General features: G+C 38.5%; 3 protein-coding genes and 1 pseudogene across 3 annotated transcripts; 1 reads left to right on the top strand and 3 right to left on the bottom strand.

Moving 5' to 3' along the window:
• Positions 1-543: 543 nt before the first annotated feature.
• LOC103321110 (high mobility group B protein 7-like) lies at positions 544-2274 on the top strand. Its single transcript, XM_008222872.2, has 8 exons — positions 544-709; positions 917-999; positions 1091-1145; positions 1246-1344; positions 1485-1542; positions 1642-1686; positions 1800-1916; positions 2011-2274. Exons 1-8 carry the CDS (start codon positions 591-593, stop codon positions 2059-2061), a joined length of 627 nt encoding a protein of 208 aa, XP_008221094.2. The 5' UTR covers positions 544-590; the 3' UTR covers positions 2062-2274.
• Positions 2275-2358: 84 nt separating this feature from the next.
• On the bottom strand, positions 2359-4935 carry LOC103321111 (Leucine-rich repeat (LRR) family protein). Its single transcript, XM_008222873.2, has one exon. The coding sequence runs from the start codon at positions 4474-4476 to the stop codon at positions 2590-2592; it is 1887 nt and encodes a 628-aa protein (XP_008221095.2). The 5' UTR covers positions 4477-4935; the 3' UTR covers positions 2359-2589.
• A 2562-nt stretch (positions 4936-7497) lies between these two features.
• LOC103321363 (uncharacterized) lies at positions 7498-9620 on the bottom strand (annotated as a pseudogene).
• Positions 9621-10450: 830 nt separating this feature from the next.
• LOC103321112 (uncharacterized) lies at positions 10451-18973 on the bottom strand. Its single transcript, XM_008222874.3, is given in 12 exon segments — positions 10451-10934; positions 11183-11306; positions 11937-11985; positions 12228-12293; positions 13467-13832; positions 14862-15020; positions 15840-16131; positions 16612-16871; positions 16873-16959; positions 17540-17734; positions 17833-18122; positions 18397-18973. Coding segments are annotated over 12 exon segments (2337 nt in total). The 5' UTR covers positions 18755-18973; the 3' UTR covers positions 10451-10843.
• Positions 18974-22719: the final 3746 nt, after the last annotated feature.

The raw sequence follows: 22719 nt of genomic DNA, 5'->3' as shown, positions 1-22719 counted from the left end.
ATGATGGGCTGAGTTGTGAGTTTGTGTCGTATATGAGTTCAGTTCAGTTCAGTTCCAACAACATTGGATTGTTACTTTACTTTTTGCCCTTTCTTTCTTTCCGTTGTCTACTTTTGAAGAAGAAAAACCGACCATTTCCTATCCATGATGCCATGCCATGCCATGCCATCGTGGCTTGATGGGGCTGCGTATGAAATGAAAGAACGATGAACATCATAAAGCCCAGGCCAGCCCAGCCCAACCCAACCCAACCCAATGTATGAATGTCAGCATCAAGCAGCATATAATTTGTGCTCTAAGAATAGGCCCAACCCAACTATCTCATCAAAACCAGAGAGGGACAAGTCGTTAAATCTACACCGTCAGTCAATACAATGGGGAAACAGACGGTAGATACATATACAAGTCATCGATCCGCGCCAATCGAAGATGGCGGGGTTCTAATAATTGTTTTGGCGGCAACCAATTTTCCCTCTTCGGTTTTCATCAAATTTCAAACTGAAACAAATCAAAATATATATTTGCTTTGGGTTCACTTCACCCTTTGATATTCAGGCAGCGTTCATACTTTCGTAGAAGAAGAAGAAGAAATGGGAGGTGGGTCAATGAAATCGAACCCAACCAAGGCGAGGAAGAGGGTGGAGGCCACGGAGGAGTCAAGTGTACCTTCTCTTGTTCGTGGCAAGGACGGCAGCGCCTTTGCCCGATGGTACCCATTCCCATCTCTCCTCTCCGCTTATCTTTCTTTTCCTTTCTAATTCCCCATTTCTATTGCTCTTCTTTATTTTCCATATTTAATTACTTCTATTGCATTTATGCCTGCCCTGGTTTTGTTTTCTTGGCTGTAAAGGAATTTATACTTTTTAGGGCAGATCGATTAGTCAACATATTGACTAGATTGTGGGTTATTTTGCAGCGAGGAGTGCAACAAGAATGTCCCAGTGGCACTCATCAGCATGCACAGCTGTAGCCTTGATGCCAAAATCAAGTTGCATCTGAGTGGGTTTTGCTTTTTATATATTTTTTTTGGGGGGAGAATATTATATCATTTGGTTGATTTGGTTTGCTTTACTTGTGTTTGTTCGTTCAGGCTCTCAGGTTGTGGAAAGGCCGCCTGAAGCGAATAAGAAGTCTCCCACAGAGAGGTATGCCCAAATTGCTCTGGCTCTTTCTCTTCATTTGCGTTGCTCTTGCTCTTGTGTGATTTACTTATCTCTTGATTTGGTTAAATTGTAATTTTTGCAGGAAGAGGTCCACTACATCAGAGCCCAAGTCAAAGAAAGCCAAGAAGGACAAAGATCCAAATGCACCCAAGCGCCCTCTCACTGCCTTCTTCCTCTTCATGTAAATCTCATCTCATCCTCTGTTTCTCTATGTGTGTGTATGCAATAATGCAATTACCAATATGATACAGTGTACAGCACTGCCAGTTGCTTGTGTGACGTTGCTTAGTGTTAATTGGGGTAGGATTTTGTATACTGCAGGGACGATTTCAGGAAATCTTTCAAGGAAGCCAATCCTGATTCGAAGCTTGTTAAGACGGTATGTTGTTTTCAGTCTTATGTAACTCCATTCATGTATGCTATGCTATGTTTTGATGATTTCGGGCATTAACGCTGTAACTTAAAAAATGGATTTCAGGTTGCAAAGGAGGGTGGTGAGAAGTGGAAGTCTATGACTGACGAGGTTTTGTTTTTTTGTATTCGTTTTGTCTTTTTAAGATTTTGTTTCGTTGCTTGTCGACAGCAAATGGTGAATTGACTCTATATTTTCTTGTGTCGGATGTCAAATGTGTTTAGGAGAAGAAGCCTTATGTGGATAAGGCAGCTGAGCTTAAAGCAGAGTATAAAAAAGCATTGGAGATGGAGACTGATGATGCCGATGCCGATGCTGATGCAGATGCAGAAGTTGGGGATGTAAAGACTCGCTATTGCTCATTCTTCAATTTTGAGTGTTATGCTCTTGGGTTAAATTTTGATATATTTTCTTTTTGTTTCGGTGGTTATTCAGGATGAAATTGAAGGAGGTTCAGAGAAAGAAGCTTCAGAGAAGGAAGTTTAATGAATGTGTCCTCCATTTAGGGAAATGGTGTCTAACACATGTTTCTGGATTCTTGTAAATTCTCAGTCTGGTTTTGTTCGAATAGGTATAATGGCAGTTTTGGTTGTTCTGTGTCAAAATAGGAAATGTTTAGTGCCTCGCTTACTCATTGTCTTGTGGGGTTGAAACTTGGAACTTGGAATGATGATGAACAGTTGCATTTTAAGTTACAAAGTGCATTTTTGTAAGCATTTGAAGCAAATGATTTCTTCTATATGCTCTGTCTGGATGTTAAGCTTAAGTAAAACACCTTATGGATATGGAAACAAGGTTTCTTAAATTTAAAATGAATAGGATAATCATGTAAAAAGAAACAGATAATAAGTGACTATCTCTTGGCTGGGCTTGGCTCTTGCAAGTTGCAAGTTACAATTGCAGTAGACATCCTATTTCCTATATTAATTTATGATCATGTCTCAATGAAACTGGTGATATGGTATGGGCTGCTCCTGCTCCTGCTCCTGCACCCGAGTCAGCTTCTTACTGGCTCTACCTGCAAGGTGGCATAGGCTTGCCACAAAGGCACAAATTGTGCAGATAGGCAGCTGCAGGAAAAATGTTAAATGGTCTCCCTTGTGGGATCTCCCCACACAACCTGTTTGCCCTGAAGCTTGCGTGCTTGAGACGTTCAATCCCCAGTAGGCTGTTTGGAATCTTTCCAGTGAGCCCATTGATGGACACGTCAAGCCATTGAAGCTTCACCAGCAACCCCAAACTTGTGGGGATGGTGCCTGTTATCTGGTTTCTTGATATATCAAACCTCTCCAGTTGAGCCAGGTTTGAAACTGAGTTGGGGATGGGACCAGCGATCTTGTTGCTTCCTACGTCGAGCACTTTCAGCCTCAAGCCTTCCCTAAACTCTGGGATGCCACCAGAAATTTGGTTGTTGGATACATCTACGAACTCCAAAAAGCTGCTTGCCCTGTCATTTAAGATTCCTGTCGACCCTGAGAGAGATCCGGTGAGCTGATTTGCGTGTACATCTAGGGAAGAAAGGGTGTCGGGCAACTTGATTTCTGAAAGATCAGCCTTGAGTTGGTTGTTGGAGAGGTTGAGGTTCTGCAGGCTTGACATGTTGGTCAACAAGTTTGAAATTCCACCAGTAAAATGATTATGAGAGAGGTCAATGGAGTTGAAAGAATCAGGCTTTGCAAAGCTTGGGAGGGTTCCGCTTAACTGGCAGCCGGCAAGATGAACATCTCGAAGCTGTCTGCTCCTGATCCAATCTGGAACTTTCCCCAAACTGAGCTTGTTGTAAGACAAGTCTATTGACAAGAGAGAAGGAATGCCCGTGGCAAGGGTAGAGGGAAGAGGGTCTGAAAGCCCATTGGCAGATAAATTTAGGTACCAGAGGTTGTGCAACCTTGAAATGGAAATGGGAATGTGGCCGGTAAGGCGATTGGAGCTCAATGAAAGACTGGTAAGGGATTTGAGACCCTCCACCTGGACTGGGATTATGCCGGTCAGCTGGTTATGGTTCAGAGAGAGGTCCAAAAGCTTGGGCAAGCTGAAGAGGGAAATCGGCATCTGACCAGAAAACTGGTTATTGGAGAGGTCAATCAAAGTGAGGTTTGGTAAGTAGCGGCCACCAATGAAATCTGGAATGAGGCCGGACAACATATTGAAGCTGAGATCAAGATACTGCAAAGCATGACAATTTTGAAAAGTGGGAGGGATTGGACCAGTGAGGAAATTGCTTTTTAAATTGATTTGGACGAGATTGGTGAGATGGCCTAGGGTTGGGGGAATCTGTCCCCTGAAACGGTTGCCGCTGACGGAGAGGCTTTGGAGGGAGGACAAATGACCTAAACCTGGAGGAATGTTCCCTCCGAGGGAATTGTCTTCAAGGGCCAATTGGGTGAGGTGGGCGAGATTAGAAAAGCTCTCAGGAATTGGACCTGTGATTTGCTTAAACCCACTGATTACCATTACCTCCAAGAAATTCAAATTGCCCAGAGATGGGGAGAGAGTGCCCTTCATGTAAAGGCCAGAGTCTCTATCTGCAGCAGCATCACCAGTAGCTGTAGCTGGTCTCTGCAACTGCAACACAGTAACCCTCCCAGCTGGATTGCACTCAACACCTTCCCAACCTCCTCCACAGCAGTCTCTGCCTATCCATGAAGAAAGAATTCCTGTTGTGTCCTTGATGATTCTGCCTTTGAAGCTCACAAGGGAAGCTCTATCTGCTTCTGAACAAACAGGGGATCCTCCTCCTCCTCCTCCTCCTCCTCCTCCTCCTCCTCCTCCAGTTTCTGTTTGAGCTTCAGACGAGGACACTAGCACTATTGACAACATACAATACAATATTAGTGATAATACTAGCATAATTTGGTTGGAGTTGGAAACCCATCTCAGGACCACGACTGGCATTTTCATTTTGATCCTATGATGAACGATCTGATTATTTAGAAGAAAAAGAAAAAGAAAAAAATATATGGAAATTTCTAGTGTATTGGGGATCTGATTGACAGGGGGGGGTTGAAATCTAGCTTGCTAGATGGTCCCCAAATTATAATTTAGAATGGAAAAGGTGGGAAAAGCTTGACAGCAGCAGACACGGGCTTATTCTATTTCTTGAGGCCTTCCCGTAGACAGGAAGGTTTAATGATGAAAAAAGATGGTGGAAATGGAAACAATCTGAATATGGAAGTGTGTTTCAGAATACATAATAATGGTAATAATAAAAATGTGGGATGGATGGATTGAATATGTCTCAAGGGAACTATGTACCTCTTTATTTATACAGGTAAGTAACAGCCAAAAGAGCAAAATAGTTGTATGAGGGAAGGAAATAGAATGTTTGATGAAAGATGAGGGGGAAAATCAATTTAAAGACTTTCACATGTAAAATAAAATTGTGACCGTTTGATGATCACGAGGATCCTAGTTGCACTTTGAACGTTGGAGCGCACTAGATTCAAAATCTGCTGCGTAGTTTTTTTGTTTTTTGAACTTTAAAAGAAACGAAATCAATCAACCCTTTCTTTTGCAGCGCTCGTCGCCCTCCACAAGTTTCATGCTGCTGGTGCGTGCCAACAATCATTTCTTGCGCCAAAGAAGAAGGCTATAATTTCTGCTGGTTTGGCTTGGAGTTAAAAAGCGCCTGACTTCTAAGTTGTGCGGGAATTACTTTCATGTGACTTTGGGTTGGTTGGTTGCTTCTAATTTACTTCATATTGTATTGAGGCCAAAAAAGAAAGAGGTTAATTTCAATTTAGTACCCCGAACTCTTATCTTTAAGACACGTTTGTCATTGCACTCTCAATTTTAACGATTACATACCATAAGCTTTTTAATTTTGTACTTCATCGTCAAAATTTCCGTTAATTGCTTGTGTGACAAACTTGGGTCCCATCTATTTACTTATTTCAATTCAATTGAAGGGTATTTTGTTTAAAAAAAGAAAAAGAAAAGGGTTTGGTATTAATGTGTGCAATGTGTTCTTCGTAGGCAAAAAGACACGAATTATTCGAAAATACTCTTCAACTGACATCGAAATAAATGGATAGGTGAGACTCATGTCTGCCACACAATCAATTAACGGAAATTTTGATATCCAAGTTAACGCCGGAACCAGATGGCAAAAAATTGAAAAGTTTTGGGTATGTAATTGTTAAAATTGAGAGTGTATGGACAAATGTGCTTTAAAGGTAAGAGTTCAGGGTACTAAATCGAAATTAACCACAAAAAACACCCCTTTTTAAAAAGGTATATATGAAAGTAATTTTCACCGTTTGTCAACTAGCTGGACAATTTTCTCCTAAGCAAATCAATTGCAACATTTATAACGGTATAATCTGAGTTTTAATAGTATGACAAAGACAAGTGATGATAAAAGAATGGTTAGATGGATAGAAAAGGGAAGTGTGAAAATCACTTCCCTTGATCTACCTAAGATATGCTGCAACCACCCCCGCCTGATCAGTACCACCATATCTATTTGCTCCCAGGAAGTTCCATTGATTGCTCATGATTATTGACTTTTCCTAATTTGGAAGATAGCTTTAGTGATTATAACCAGTAAAAAGTGCTTTAATCTGTCTTAAATAGATTCTAACTAGCAAAAGTGCTTTAATCTGTCTTAAATTGAATGCTAATGTTATTCCCACCATACATCTTTAATTTTAATTAATTAAGTTTGTTCTGTTTTTATTTTTATTTTTCTACTGTGCCATGTTCTAAACTATTTTAATTACTCAGAGATAAGAGATTCAAATCCCGACACAAGAAAATGAACACATTGGATTAATCAACTGCCCTAGTTCACATAAGCTAGCCTATGTACCATGTTCTTCGCTATAGTGATCATTTGCATTTTGCATACAGTAAGTGATTAGAGTAAAAAGAAGGATCCAGGGTTTTCTAGTAACGCTTGTCCGCTATGCCAAATTTCCAATTGACATGCACATGCCTGCAGTGGAGAAGCTTTGACTTATTAAGGGGATGTTTGTCAAACTATCGTCCTTCGGTTTTGACTTATTTGGTCTTTTAATTTGCGTTTTTCTCCTAACTTTTCACAAATAGAATTCAAATTTTATGTCTTCTCTACTGGAGGGCATGGCTGGAACGGGCAGGTGATAGCTCTTCCATTGTCCTGTCCTATAGGAAGAAAAGAAAATAAAAGTAAAAAAAGCAATAAGCCTAACAAACATTTATAGTTTGATGGTGATTGAAAATGAGGAATTCTAAAATAAAATTTTCGTATTTATTTCTAATTAATAAAGACGTGTTTCGAAGATTTTTTTTTTTTGGAGAGAAAACGAATTTTTTTTTTTGAGAGAAAACGAAATTTGATTGACGTATTATTACAAATCAAATTATATGTGTAAGAAATATCGTGGACACCAAATTCATCCATGGACCAAATCTGTGTCTCAAATCAAATGATATGTTTTATTTGTCAAAGAACATAAATTCAATGATTTGGGTTTCCTCGTAAATGAGTGATCAAACCTGAATCAGATTAGGTTGCGTTGATTGCGCTTAAAGGGGAATTGGCCCCCATTGCATGTATATGGATCGACAATGTTGACTAGGATGTTGAATCTATGCGGAATTGGAAAACTAGATTTCGGAGTCTTTTAAGTTGAAGAAGATATTTTAGGCAGACATGGTACCTAATCTTGTAAACCTAAAAAACCTAGAGGGTCCTACCACATGATTCTTGTTTCACGTTCGAAGTTTATATGGTTCAACATGACATGTTAAAAAAGGAAACTTTATTAGCGGGGCCTCGTAACTGAAATGATTAAGAGCAATTACTCTTACACTTGAGGTATGGTGTTCGAATTCTCATTCCTCCAATTACCGCTTGGCTGGCCATATATGTATATGGTAATTTTCTCTTGCAAGGTTAAATTATGTTGCAAACACTGATGCTTATGTATTGGCAAGAGAGAAGAAAAACGTCACTCTTATGTTGCTTGATGAACAACACAAAAACATCACTCTTTCCTTCATATATATGACACTAAACATTATTTGTAAACACCCACATATGTCCAGAAAACATCCACATATGTCCTGTCCTGGAAAACATTCATTCCTACACACACACATACACAACTGATACACAGCATACCTGGAGCTGGAGCTGGAGCTCGAGGATGTGCATGCCCTTTGTTGATTCAAGGTACCGTACGAGGAATGATTCATGACTCATGAGAGCTTTTATTTATTTGTTTATTTATATATGAAGATGACGGACGGACGGACGGATGGATGGGTGGATGTGTGTATAAAGTGAGTGTCTACTTGACAAGGCCCAAGTTGAGGATGCCCCAGGAAGTTTGTGGCCATGATCTGTCCCTTGCCTTCATGAGCAGCACTCTTGCCCAAGCAATCCATCCTTCCCAAGACATCCTCTTGTCCCAAGCACTCCCCCATTCCAACATCAGAGTCAGCCCTCTCTCTGCCTCTCTCTCTCTGCCTCCTCAAACTTTGCTTTTGTCACATAAACCTGAGCCAACACCACATGTGGCTTCCCAGTAAAAGGGTTTCTCTCAACACACGACCTCAACAGAACCACCGTCGCTTCCTCATCATCAGCTCCTCTACCATCATCAACAATCTCTCTCTTAGAAGACGACGACATACCACAAACAGCTTCCAGTACAAATCCCTTGCAGCCCTTGTGCACTTGTCGAAAACTGGCGGCACCACCAGCTCAATATCTTCATCTCTAGATTTGTCCAACCTGTCTCCAGTTGCAGTAGCACTAGTAATTTTCCTCTCTTGAACAAAAATCGCTTCCTCTCTCACGATCAGAGTGTATATTGCAGCCATTCTTGATATGGAATTCATCCAAAGCCCTGGCTTGCCATCGCCAGGCCACAGAGCTGCACAGTTGTCCTTAAACTCAAGGCGGCCATCTATGTTATCAAACAGCTCGTCCTGGAAACCAAAAAGTTGGTCACTGAAATCTGCCATTGTCATCATAAGAAACACTGCAACTACCCTCCTTGAGACCAAGACATCTTCCCCGGTGTGCTTCACTGTAATCCCATTAGCAGGAACAAGAGTTTGCAGTTTCTTCCTCCAACTCCAAGGCGCTGCTGAGTGATCCTCCTGAATCTGATCCTGATTATTAGAATTGGAATTAGTGGCAGGGGCAGCAAGCGATACCTCAGATTGTTTGAGATGTTCAACGAGCTCCGAGTCTGTGTAGTGGAACAAAAGGTCATCGTGAATTAGAGACTGTCTTGGGACGACACAGGACAAGCGTTCTGCAGCATCCCCAACATGGCTGCGGACCACTTCACGGCCTATTGAGGGATCAAATATGGCGAGGTTGACATAGGAACTGGAATAAGCAGAGTGAAAGAGGCCGCAAAGGCAGACAGAATCTTGGGCTTTCCGTATCTTAAGAATGCGGTATATGTCAACCAACCAGGTGTTCAAGAAAGGTGCCATGCTTGTGCCAGCACTCACCTGCTCGAACTGAGTGCAGCACACCCACAAGTGAAGGCAAATTCTCGTCGATCGCCTCCAGCTCGCCACGGAGGAAGGGGCGGGCCGAGTCGAAGAGCCTTTGCAGGTACTCCTGGCTGCTGCTCCGACTCCGAAGAAGATCGAAGCGATGAAGATGGCATTATTGCTGCTGCTGCTCAATTCTATAAATTTGATTGGATAATCTAAATTCTTTCTAATCAGCAATCAAGCCAAGGGAAAAGCTACAATACAACGAGAGAGAGAGAGAGAGAGAGAGACGTAAAAAGACTCCGTTCTTGTGAAAGCTCTGTTGTTGGGAAGAGATGAGAGATCAGGTTTTGTTTTTGTTTTGTATCTGTTCTGTTTTGTTTGTTACTTTGCTTGTCGGGATTTACGCCTTAGCTTTTGTTGATGACTCAATGCAGTCTGGAAAAGGTTCCTACTTCATAGATGGTGACACAAACCAGGAAAACATACTTGTAACAAGGTTCACTGTTTTGCTATCCCTGCTACTTCGCGGATGGTGTTGGTGACACAAACCCTAAAAACTTACTTGTAACGGTGATATCACCAGCCATTGTAACGGTGATATCACCAGCCATTAATACGACGACACGTAGAACAATTATCTCACGTGCCATTGCATCATTGGCCAGGATAACAAAAAGTGATATCCCAAACACCTTCAACCCTCGTTCAATCCTCACCCAAAATAAATAATAAATAAAAATAAGCCAATTATAAATAAATTTAAACTTTAGAGAGGTGCAAGGATAACTCACCCTCACAACTCTGGATTGTAGAGGATTAAAAGGACTGGCAGGTAAGAGGATTATTTTTTTACTTTTTTTTGGGTCAGAAGGAAAGAGTATTCTAAGCAACCGATACATACACCGAGGGAAGGGTTGAACTGGAAATGAAATGTTTGAACTCTGAATATAAAGCCCATTTCACCTTCTGTTCAGTTGAACGTTTAATTTCTTATGGCTTTCTCCTCCAATAAGTATGTATGACTAACTGAACTGATCCAACCTTGCTAGTTTTTGAAAATGGTTGTTTTGCTTGTGTAGTTGGATTGGCACACGCAGAATCACTTCCCTATAGTTGGTCGTTATTTCCTTCTAATAATGTAGCATTCAACTTTTACCCATAAAATAAGTCACATTCAACAGAAAAATGCAAGAGTCTCCAATGCAGGCCTGTAAACGGGTCAGAGATGGAGCGGAGCACTTGAAATTCCACTCAACCCGAGTTAAAATTTTTTTTTACCCAATCCGATTCGAAATCCGATTAGATTCCAACATCACCATACTAGACCAAAAAAAAAGAAAAAAGTGAATCCTATATTATTTGCACCACATCCTCCTACCTGGAGCAGTCTTGTTTATACCATATTTGACCAAGCAACTAGAAGCAACTCTAGGCGAAGCAAAGAGTCTCACATTGGAATATTACAAGAAGTGAAGGCTCCCCCTCACTTATAAAAGGAGACCACTCTCCCTTTAGAAAAGGATCTTTTGGGCTGGGCTTGATCTTTAGTCATGACCTTCCCCTTTCTTACATTTAAATTTGGGTCCAACCCCATGTACAAATGTAAATACACAATATTACAATAATGAGAATATACTTCTTTGTGGATATAGCCCATTCATGAAGGGTGAACCACGTATATCTTGTCTTCTGTATGCTTATCGCTTGCTCAAATCCTCACACACTTGGTGAAGGTCCTCACCTTCACCCATGATCCATCACATCTCATCACTAAGTTGCGCGGGAAAATTACAGAACCATTTTTCTGCGTCAACAAGTCTAATTAATTCAACCCAGATCCTTGGGCAGGAACCATATCCAGAGCCTTCATAATGAAGGTATATATGAAGGCATCTTCTTGAAGCTTCTCAAATCTGCACCAAACAAACAAGAAAGGGGAAGAAACACAAATTAGTTCCTTACTGAGAATGCATGGAAATACTTCAGACTTCAACGATCTTTAAGGCCATAGAGTTCTCGCTGTTTTTAATTATAAGCAATTGTTCCTCTCACCTTTGTGAAATTGTGACTTGCATTTACGTCCAAAATGAACGGATAATAAAATTTTATTTAAAATGAATAATCCACTCTGTTTCAGAAATTATAGCCAAAAGAATTTTACCTTCCCGACTTTGAAGTATGGCCAGCACCAAATTCACATTTAAACATAATGATGTTTTTATCAGTCTTCATATCCCTTAGTTTTGCCACAAATTTAGCAGGTTCTGAATACATCACACGTGGATCTGTTGCAATAAACCAGTGTCTCAAATGGAATGCCAGGAGAAAAAAAGCATTATCAGATATGAAATTAAAATTTCCCTCTTTCCATTACACAGCTGAGTCTCATCCATGGGATCAGCCACCAACATCCAATAAGCCCTACCCATGAAGTCCTCTAAACATAATGATTTGACTTAAACATTCAAATGTGTTTAACAGTGCTCAGTTTCTGTTGGAGAATAAAAGTATTTCCAACTAGGATTCTACGTGAGTATTTGTTTAGCAGTGTAAAGTAACTTCCTCGTGTAAGTGATTTGATTTGATTTACTTTCTTTCTGTGATTAGGCTTAGACTTTATTTAAAACCTTCTACGGTTAAAGTTAAGATCAAAGTATTACATTCTCACCCTACTTTTTCAACATGGTACAATACGACTTAATATTTTTAAACAGGGTTCCTTTTTTCCAGACCGCAAGCCTTCCGATAGATTTTAATTATATACATAAAGAAATTATCTGAGAATTTCCTATTTCAAGATAATAACGAACTATATTGTGGGCGCACCCTGCAATCTTTCATGGCAATGCTAACTATTTCAAGATAATGAAGAAATTGAAATTGCAGAAGCAAAAGTGTTATGATCTTGTGCCTACCATTTAGACCAGCAGTAACAAGAATGTTTGGATAATTTTGCGCCTTAACCTGCATTAAATAATGCCAAACTTAGATCATTAAGGTAAAAAATATTTTAGGAATGTATTACAATTCATGACTTAGTGCTTGGCAATTTTATCAGGGACAGAAGAATAGAGAAAGGTCTTTAATTTTGGCTATTTGTCTGTTGTCTGTAAATGATCACCTTGACGATACCAAATTATGGTTATTCTAGCTTACTTGTTATAACGATACTGATTAAAGCAGTACAGAACAGGTTTTTTTCTCACATTATCAACAGGGGAATACGACTTCATGTAAAAGTAGAACTCCTCTTTACGTGGATCACCCCATTCCTGCAGAAACAAAATTATATCAGTGAATAGTATCTAAACATACATTTTGAAAAGAAATAGTAGCAAGCTTACTGCAGTCACCAAGAGTCACCTTAGATCATAAAGATGGGGCAAATGGATATAATTAGGTAGATCTGGAAAACCAAAGAATATTTAAACCTAAGAAGCATGGATACGCCAATTTAGTGGCGTATCCCGTATCGGATACTCGTTTGGATACGATACGCTTCGGATACGGTCTGATACATTGGATACGTATCGCAGTCAACGGATACGTTAGTTGACTAATGGATTCGAGTATCCGACATTCCAGACACGAGTATCTGACTTTTTAGATACGAACCTCCGGGCGAAGTTTGCCGTTGAGGAGCCCCTGGGTGCTGCGTGTGAAGAGGGAGGGAGGGAGGGAGGGAGGGAGGGAGGGAGGAGAGAGAAGAAGAAGAAGATGTCAGACTGGAAGGGGAGAGAGAGGGAGAGAGACAGAGCGACAGAGAGACAGAGAGGGAGAGAAGAAGAAGATGTCAGACTGATCTCAAGTGACGACGCCGTTTGCCAAAATATATTTATAATTTATAAATATAATTTATTTAAAATATATTTTAGGTTATATATATTTATTAATATATGTTAATATATATTTTTAATAACCGTATCCATGACCATCCTAGTTTTTGGAAATTTATCGTATTCCCGTGTCATGTCGTATCGTATCGCCGTATCCGTATCCGTTTCCGTGCTTCTCAGATTTAAACAAAGTTCAAGCGAAGAACTCCAAAAATTTTGTAGCGCAAAAAAAAGAAAAGAACAAGGAAAAATCGTGATGTCAAGTACGGGTTGACCCATACAAGGATACAAGTTGCGTTTGATGACAGTATCAATTAACTAGTGTTGCATTTATGTGATGTTTAAAATGATGTGATCATTATATTATTATCCACCCCAGTTAATCATTAAATCCCTAAGGAGATTAAGTTAACAATGCCCAAGTGATGGTCCATAAAACTAGATGTTCATCACATGCAAGCTATGGCATCCAAGAAAATTCACCAATTATAGACATAGCAAGAGTATTTCTGCATTCATAACAAACAATTTTACTAGGGAATTTCTTCTTCATTTCTTTCACCTTGTTAATGCTTCAATGTAAGAATCTCATGAGGAAAAGAAAAATACCTCCCACTCTGAAGTCGTGAGAGGGATAGTTGGATCAAGCATTGTCGTCAGAACATCAACAAAGGGCACTCCAGCAACAGCAGCCTTGAACAAATCAGGCCTCATATTAAGAACAGCACCAACAAGCAATCCACCTGCACTCCTTCCATCAATGCATAATCTTGCTTTTGAACAGTACTTCTTTTCCATCAAATACTCAGCACAAGCAATAAAATCGGTAAAAGTATTTTTCTTCTTTAGTAACTTTCCATTCTCATACCACTGCCTCCCCATTTCACCACCCCCACGAATGTGAGCTATAGCATAAATAAAACCATGATCCAGCAAAGACAGCCTTGAAGCTTTAAAACTGGGATCTATGCAGACCTGTTGACAAGATAAGGCTCTGAGTCATTGAGAGAGAAATGAATACAAGTGAAGAAAAAAAAAATCCCAATGGCTTGATATTGCCTCCTGCAGCATTTTACATGTGCTAGACTAAAGTCTATCTTGACAAAAGTCCGCAAGTTGTTACACCAGAGTGATTGGAGCAAAGCCAGAAGAGTAACCCGACATTAAGAAGTTCAAGGTTCTGAAAAGCATAATATGTGGCTTTACTTAGGATCTTTATTTTGTTTTTGTAGGAAACAATAATCTTACTGCAAAAATAAGTTATAAAACAGGGTAGACAAGAAATCCATCAGAAACACAGAAACAAAAACCTTAAAAAGCACCTTCTCCCAAGATGTTGGCTTTAAGTAGGATCTTAACACTCTTTCTCACCGAGAAGTTACGATTCTAAAGATTTTCACAAACCTGTAGAAGAAAGACGCCAAAAGGACCACTGACAAACTTCAACGTATATGCACAGGAATTACTGAACTGTGATCAGAATTAGGCATCATAGGCCAGGGACAAAATTTTACATGCTAATTACTAATCCAAACGGATGCTATAAGGCTATAACAAGAAAACTTGTAAGCTTCTTAAGAAGACATCTGATGTTCATGCATTAAAAAAAGGCAGACAAAAAGAAATGGGAATCAGGACTCATCTCTCGACTCCTGATTCTCCCGAGGTGTATGGCTTTAATGTTGCTGAAAAGGAAGACTAGAGCAGTTACATATAAAATTCAGAAACTTATCTTGGTGCTAATCTCTAGTACTATAACGCAGGGAATGACTGCAATCACAAAGATGGCTCTTGTTACATATCTTTAAGGGCTTCAGATTTCAGGGCTGTACTTTGATTAATTGACCAATTAGAAGTTCTCAAGGGTATTTTGAAACATCTCGCAAATTTTCTACAAGACATGCTTCTCAATGTAATCACATTTGGAATATAATGATTGCAGTAAAAACAAAAAAATATAAATGTATCACTCGTGCCTAGTTTAATCTATGAATCTTTTGTTACCTCATAGGAGCCATAGCCATAGAGTAGCAATGGATCCGATCCATCAAGTTTTATGAGATCCTTCCTGTAAACAATTGATATTGGTATCTGAGTACCATCTGGAGCACTAGCCCATTTCCTTTCAGTAACATAATTTGATGCTTCAAAACCTCCCAAAACCTGAGAAACAAAATTGACAACAATACTTCTGAATTACAATATTGAAATTTGTGTCTAATTTGACAGTAAGAAAAAGGCAACACTTGACCAGGCATCAAATAACTCAGGAAGATGCCATACAACCTAACTTTTTTGCCAACTCTCTCATGTACGAGGTTAGGTGATATCATGGATCTGATTCCATGACTACTGTATATGAAATGGGAATGAAAATGTGTAAAAGTTCCACTTTAAATATTTAACTTTGAAAACCAAAATAGTCCTTCTACACAGTAAACAAACTTCCTGCGGTTGGAACTTCATTGCTATTTCCCCCACAAAATCTCACATCATCGTACTAATAAGAAACCCAATTGCATCCCCTGCTTTTTTCAGAAAAAAACTATGTTGGGTAAAGTTTATACAATTTTGAACAATGACCGTACTGAACCAACTTATGTTCTTTCTTTTAGCTTCCTTATACAAACTACAATTTCTTGGTTGGTATATATTCATAACAGTATATGGAGTATTCGAAAATGAAAGAGAACAAAAATATAAGAACGAGATAATATGAGTGAATATTATGATCATGTCATGCAAAACCAGCATTCTCCCTAGACCTACAATAAACTTCGCATTAGTAAACAGATACGACCACTAAAGAAGGTAACATTTTCACACAACACACACACACATACACTCATGCACACGCAAAAACACATTTACACACACATACACACACAAAGGAACCCTGCGGCCAGGTATATATATTAAAGGTAATAAACGAAATCTTAATTTCCAATAACAAGCTTTGAAATGCCAATAAAAACGACTTACTGTTTCGATCTTCTTCAAAACAGAAATGCCCGTCTTCATATCATAATCATATACAGATGGAGGCGTTTTCATCGAGCTATAAGAAAATCTTAAAATTCTGGAAGAAAATTCTGATTCTGATCGACCCACAGAGTATGTGGGATCCAAAAAATTAACAGCTTGACCACTGTGAAGGCTTTTAAGCGGTTGTCCAACATCTGGAAGATGATAGATAGTGACTTTTGGTAGACCCTCTTCACGCTCATATACAACAAGGTGATCACTAAAAAGTTGTATATCCTGAATTTTTACACTGAAGAAAATTCTTATTAGTATGCTTAAAATAAGAAAGAAAATGTGCCTGCTAAAAATAGTGAAGGTCAAAAAATTGCCAAAGATTTTTCACGCCCTGAGAAAAATTCTAGAATGAATATGCAAATGCATAAGCAGCAATTGGACAATATGGCATGGAGGACGGAACAACACATCTAACTCCATCCATTGTTATATATCTCTTATTTACAGTTAAAAGAGCACATCAAAGGAAAATAGCTAGAGAAAGGCTCCAGAAAAAAGTTCAGTTTCATTTCTAGAAAATATACTGCAAATCACATTTAGATATGAAATGTTTTCAATCATGCATATCACATTCAATTTACACTTAAGCTGATAATGCCACAACTAGGACATAAGACATAATTTTCATAGTTCTTAAAATTTTTAAAATGACAAGTCAATTCATGAACATTTTAAGGTCATGAATGAGGATGCGACTACCAAATTTGATGATTACCTTTCCCTGTGTGGAAGAAGAACAGTAGTTTCAGATGTATTTTCCAGTGGACAAGCAATTACTTCAGAATTAAAACATTTGTCACTTCTCCTCATTATAAAAAAATGATTTCCTCGATGACTAACAAATGTATCAATGCCATTTACACGAGGTGTCAGAACCACAAGCCCATCTTCAAGCTTTGCAATATCAAGGTAAAAGTTGAATCTTGTAATTTTACTTTCAGATCCAACAAATAAGAATTTTTTGCTCTCAGAAGCTTTGAAGGTCAAGAGAAAACATATCATCCTTTTCATGATAGAGGCACGAGTCACTTGACTGTTCTGTTCCCAACTTATGTAACCATGCCTATTAAAAAGAAAACACGCTATAAGCTAAACAAAAAGGATTAAGCAGCACTTCACTCATAAAAGTAAACGATCGAACAGAATGCATGTAAAAGTTATCTTCTGTGTGAGTGAGCCAGACAGGGGTAAGGCATGACCTCCTGGCTCACTGCAACAAGACAAACCAGCAAGAAAACAGAAAGGACTTGTACAGAAATATAGGAATGCATCCTAACGAGGCATTGTCACCAGTTCTCATGAAAAATTATGTAATCATTTGTATTCTCACGTAAAAGCATGGGACTGTGGTCATTGAGCACACTATCTAAAATAAACACAGGAGAGCCTCATACATAGGATGTAAACAAATGGGGGGAAGCGCGGTAACAGAACCACTGGTAAGTTGCTAAATTCTAAAATTTACCTGAACATGAAGATCTTCAACACCAATAAGATAGCTAAATATCTTATAATGCTCTCTAGTCCTTGAATAATGACAACTCAAAAATTAATGGCACAAAGAATTGAACATGCAGGCGAAGTGGGTGTGTGAAACATGCCGTGACATGAGAAGCAGAGGGCTTGAAGCAGTAGAATCAAACCTTGTCAGGCCGGAGAGTTGCATCCATTGTAATATAAACTAAAGCTTCATCACCAGCCCATGCAAGATAGGATGTTGCATCAACTAGAGGCAGTCCCACAGGAGCACCTGTCTCAGCATCAATGACATGAATTGTATAAATTTCATTTCCTTTGGTGTCTTCTGTATATGCCACCAATTTATTATTTGGACTAACCTGAAGAAGCAATTACAACAAAGTGGAGAACTTTGTATAATCAAACAAGAAACCACTGCAATATCTGTTATAATCATATACACCATTGTTGTGGTTACCTTAAAAGCACCAATGCTATAATAGTCATGATGTTGAGCCTTAATATTCTCATCCAAGATTACATGCTCGGGAGGAGCATCAGGTCCGGTGGGCATTGTATCGTATACAGAGAGTGGGGCCTCAGCCTCAAAGTTGGGTATTAAGCGGCGACAATGCTGAACATATTCCTTACCCTTCAAAGTCCTTTGATAGTAATAGTAGGGGCCTTTTCGTTCAGGTGCAGATATATCATCCTCCTTGATCCTCCCCCTAATCTCAGCGTACAGTTCATCTTCAAATTTCTTAGTTCCTAATGTAAATAAATCAATTAAAAATAAAATTACATTGCTTTGCTACTAAAGTTAGAAACAAGCAAACAAAATCAAAAATCAAAATAATTGCATTTTATTTATAAGAACATGTGTGTGTTGGTTAAGTTTTGCAAGTAATAGATTAAAGGCTGTTGAGTGAAGATCAAATCAAAGTCGAAATACAGACAATTAATAGTTGAATACAAGTAACAAAGACAAATGAGACGGGAAACGAAGGGATAAGATGGAAAGAACAGATAGGTGGATACCTACCGGACATGAGGAATTGGGTGTAAGCGTTCTCTTGTTGAAGGTAAGAGAGGACGTCGGGGTTGGAGCGAGAGTCGTCTCGAAGCCAATAGTAGTTGTCCACTCTCACGTCTCCGAACATCTCCATCTTATGCTCCACCTTCTTCGCCATCGGAGGGGGAAGGGGAGGCTCACTCTGGCTCATCCTCACTGATGCGGCTGCTGCTTCTGATGATGACGACGACGCTAGGACGGTGATGGATGCAGAGGCACCAATTGACGACAATAAAACTGCTGGAAGGTACACAAGCTGCTGAACCAGGTTAAGAAAGCTCACACCCCTGCTGGCCCTGTGGCTCGGGATTCTCATCACCATTCTCATCTTTGCTATATATAATAATTAATAATAGGCTAGTAATTAAATTTTTTTTTAGTAAACTAACTTAATTGCTTATTTTTATAATCCATTTATTGCAATGCAACCCAAGATTTCACAAACTCTCATCAATTCTCAAAAATGGCATCTGTACTGTACAAATTATGAATGATACATTGGGATTGGGTGGGTGCAATGCAAGCCCTTTTGATTTGCCTTATCTTGTGTTTACATGATATGAGGATGAGTTCAGAATTTATTTGTGGTGAAAGAGACTTCAACATTTGGATTTTGGGAGGGAGGGGCCAACTCTCAACTCAACTTGGTATTGTCGTTTTGCCCTGTCCGATAACATCCATTTTAACATGTATTTATCAAATAGATTCCATTTTAACATGTATTTATCTAAAGTAAAATCTATTCGCAGTGTTTCTCTAAAAGCATGTCCAGTTAGCAAGATAAGTCTAGGATTACTATTCATGTGAATAGTGGCTGCCTAAAGAAAGTGTGTTTAGTAGTTTAGGCCACTGGCAAATACTATTCTTTATTTGTTTTTTTCACAACTTTGTTTACTTAAACAATTAATTTGGATAATATTTTCGAATAAGATTTTTGGTTCCTACGTTCAATACTATTCATATCGAATAAGATTTTCGGTTTCAAATTTCAGATACATTTTAAAATTCAAATTTCAGATACATTCAAAATATCAAATTTCAGATACATTTCAAAATTCAAATTCCAGATAAATTTCAAATTTCAAATTTCATGTGAATTTCAAATTTAAGATAAGATTTTCATCCTATAAAATTACATGTCATCTCTATCTGCCTAAATTTTTTATAAAACCAGAGGCTCACTCATACCTCATACACCATATCTTCTCTACATCTTCATTTCTCATATTTTAGATTTCATTTATCATATTTTAGATTTCATTCTCCATTCTCAATGTCAGACATGGAAGAGGTTTTGGAGAGGCAAGAGCGAGAAATGCGAGCAAGAATGCGTAGAAGAGCTGCAAGCAAAAGGGCGCAGAGAGAACTAGATGAGCAACTTGGTGTGGCCGTTGCTTTGTTGGAGGAAGAAAACTAGAGCCGTTGTGGTTCACGAGAAGGCGGGCACCGAATGTGGATAGACATAGATATTCTCGGGTAAGAATCTTTTGGAAGATTATTTTATCCCACAATCTCTGTACTCTGATGTTCATTTTTTAGCAAGATATAGAATGCAACCCCATTTATTCAATAAAGTCATGCATGATATTTGCAATTATGATGACTACTTTGTTCAAAAGAAAAATTATGCTGGAAATTTGGGGCTTCTTCCCGAGCAAAAGTTCACATTGTGATATAATGTTAGCGTATGGGTCATCTGCTGATCAAGTGAATGAGATTGCCAGGATGGGGAAGTCCACTATTTTGGAGAGCTTGGTGTGATTTTGTGATGCAATGGAAACTCAGACACTGGACTACTGCGAGACCTACGCCTGAGGACCTACAACGGCTTCTACAAAAAGTGAGTCTCGTGGATTTCTGGGATGATTGGTAGCATTGACTGCATGCATTGGCAATGGAAAAATTTCAAGCTGGCAAGGGATTATGGCAATCGAAAGGGCGTAAAAGCATCATCCTCGGCGGTCTGGTTTTGATACATGGGTTTGGCACACCTTTTTGAGTTGCGGCTCTCAAAACGATTTGAACGTCCCGGTCAATCCCGGTGTTCAATGATGTTCGAGAGGTGAAGGCCCAACTATCACATATCAAATTAATAATTCCGTCTACCGGGTATTATCTAGCTGATGGTATCTACCCGAGGTGGACAACATTTGTGAAATCAATTCCACATCCCCGATCCCATAAGGAAATTTTTTTTGCTGCCTATCAAGAGGGGTACAGAAAAGATGTGGAGAGGTGCTTTGGTATCCTTCAAGCCCGGTGGGCAATTATTAGGGGCGCTGCGCGTCTATTCGATGAGGAGGTGCTTAGGAGTATAATGATGACTTGTATCATCCTCCACAACATGATTGTGGAAGATGAGTATGATTACGATGCTAATGAAGTGTATGAACCAGATCCCATGAACACGACATTAACACGAATTTATGAAAAACCTATGGGGCCAAATGGAGAACCAGTGCAGCATGATCCGTTGGTTAGATATGGTAGTTTCATGCATTGTATGATTGAGCGCTACACGGAGATGCAATCGTCGTATATTTATGAACACCGTCAAGTTTACTTGATGGAGCATTTGTGGGCGGTGAAAGGCAATGAAGGACAATGAAGTGAAGTGAATATGTTTTTTTAATGTATTATGTTTATGTTGTATTTTAAGTTATGCTTTGTTGTTTTTTTATGCTTTAGTTGTGGTTTGTTTATTTTTTATGCTTTGGTTGTGGTTCGTTTTATTTTTTATGTTTTGGTTGTGGTTTGCTTTTTATGTATGGAATGTTTTGAATAAAAAGGAATTTTGTTGAATATTTTTTTCATTCACTAAAAGAAAATCAATACAACACATAAAATAAAATACATGAATTACCACTAATTTTTTAAACTAAACAAAAAATACAATGAAATGAAAGGCAAGCAAACTAACTTAATGGTTTTGATCATTTAACCAATCTGTGTTGCTAGGTCCTCACGAAAAAGTCTTCGTAACATCCCTTCGTTCTAACTTCCAAAATTGTTTTGTTTCATATGAGTTGTATCCATAGCCATGGTTTTTTGATCATTTTTTTCCAATCTTTTCTTAGCGTACATACTCCCTTTCTTTTGCATATTCTACTTCCATTGCCCTATCGTGCTCTTGTTGTTTCATGTCCATTTCAATTCTCATGGCTTGCATCTTTGAAAGCTCCTCCAAATATTTAGATGTGTTTCTTGGTAGAATTACTCCCTCTCTTCGCCTTCGCCGCCTTCCTCCCAATAGGCCTATGCTCCATTTTCGATAGATGAGTCTTGACTCATCGGGGATCCATAGGTGAATCCGATGCCGGTGTCTCATGGAGTGGCATCTCGTTCAACACTACCGTCGGACCTGATGGAATAATTTGGAATTTCTTACAATTCTTCATCACTTCCCAACATAGGGTATGGTTGAAACTTTTTTTGCCTTGCCCAGTAGCATCAAAAAACATTTGTGCTTGCATAATCTATACAAAAAAAAAAATGGAAATGCAAGAAACTTTAAAAAATATTGGCAATGCAACAAGTATAAAAAATAATAATGGAAATACAAGAAACTTTAAAAAATATTGGCAATGCAACAAGTATTAAAAAAAAATAATGGAAACACAAGAAACTTTAACAATTTATTAGAAATGCAAAACAAAATATAAATATTGCAAGAAACATTCATATTAATATTGGAAATACAAGAAATATTCACAAAATATATAAATTGCAAGAAACATTTAAATAAAATTTAATATGACATAGAAATTAATAAAACAAAAATTACAAATAATTTACCTCATTGCTAAGGTTTTCCCCGCTTCTATGGTTGTCCATCACTTTTGCCTAAGGCATCTCTCCATTTTCCCAGCTCTTTATTAAGAATTTTCACCTACTAGATAATGTCTGATCCGTACTTGTCGAACCAATTACCCTTTCACAAAATTCCTGATGAATTTTTTTCCACATATGACAGAATTTGATCTTATTGCCCGTTATGGGACAATGACTAACGTGGAGCCAAGCCTCACACAAGCTAACATCTTCCATCATGCTCCATGCCCCTCCTCCAGTTTCACTAGAAGAACTCATAATATGATAGAGAAAAAAACAACTTGAAAGTGAAAAATATTGAGTAGAAAGAATAATAGAAGGAGAAGAAAATGTATGAGGAGTTGGTGTTAAAAGTGAAGAGTATCGGTTGGTATTTATAGAAAAAATTTCAGTATTTTTTGGGTATTTTTTAAAACAAATTTCAATTTTTTTTCATTTTTTTATTGGGCAAAAAATTTGCTG

The sequence above is a fragment of the Prunus mume genome, linkage group LG2 (genome assembly GCF_029339155.1).
Source record: "Prunus mume cultivar Tortuosa linkage group LG2, ASM2933915v1, whole genome shotgun sequence".
NCBI lineage: Eukaryota > Viridiplantae > Streptophyta > Magnoliopsida > Rosales > Rosaceae > Prunus > Prunus mume.
Note: the sequence above shows the minus strand (reverse complement) of the source record. Positions and strands in the feature narration are given on the sequence as shown.

What these genes read in the sequence shown, in the direction of transcription:
- LOC103321110 (XM_008222872.2), top strand. Translation starts at nt 591, where the DNA reads ATGGGAGGTGGGTCAATGAAATCGAACCCAACCAAGGCGAGGAAGAGG. An exon ending in GGCAGCGCCTTTGCCCGATG is followed by an intron (nt 710 to 916) that starts GTACCCATTCCC and finishes GTTATTTTGCAG; the next exon opens with CGAGGAGTGCAACAAGAATG. An exon ending in GGAAGTCTATGACTGACGAG is followed by an intron (nt 1,687 to 1,799) that starts GTTTTGTTTTTT and finishes AAATGTGTTTAG; the next exon opens with GAGAAGAAGCCTTATGTGGA.
- LOC103321111 (XM_008222873.2), bottom strand. Translation starts at nt 4,476, where the DNA reads ATGAAAATGCCAGTCGTGGTCCTGAGATGGGTTTCCAACTCCAACCAA.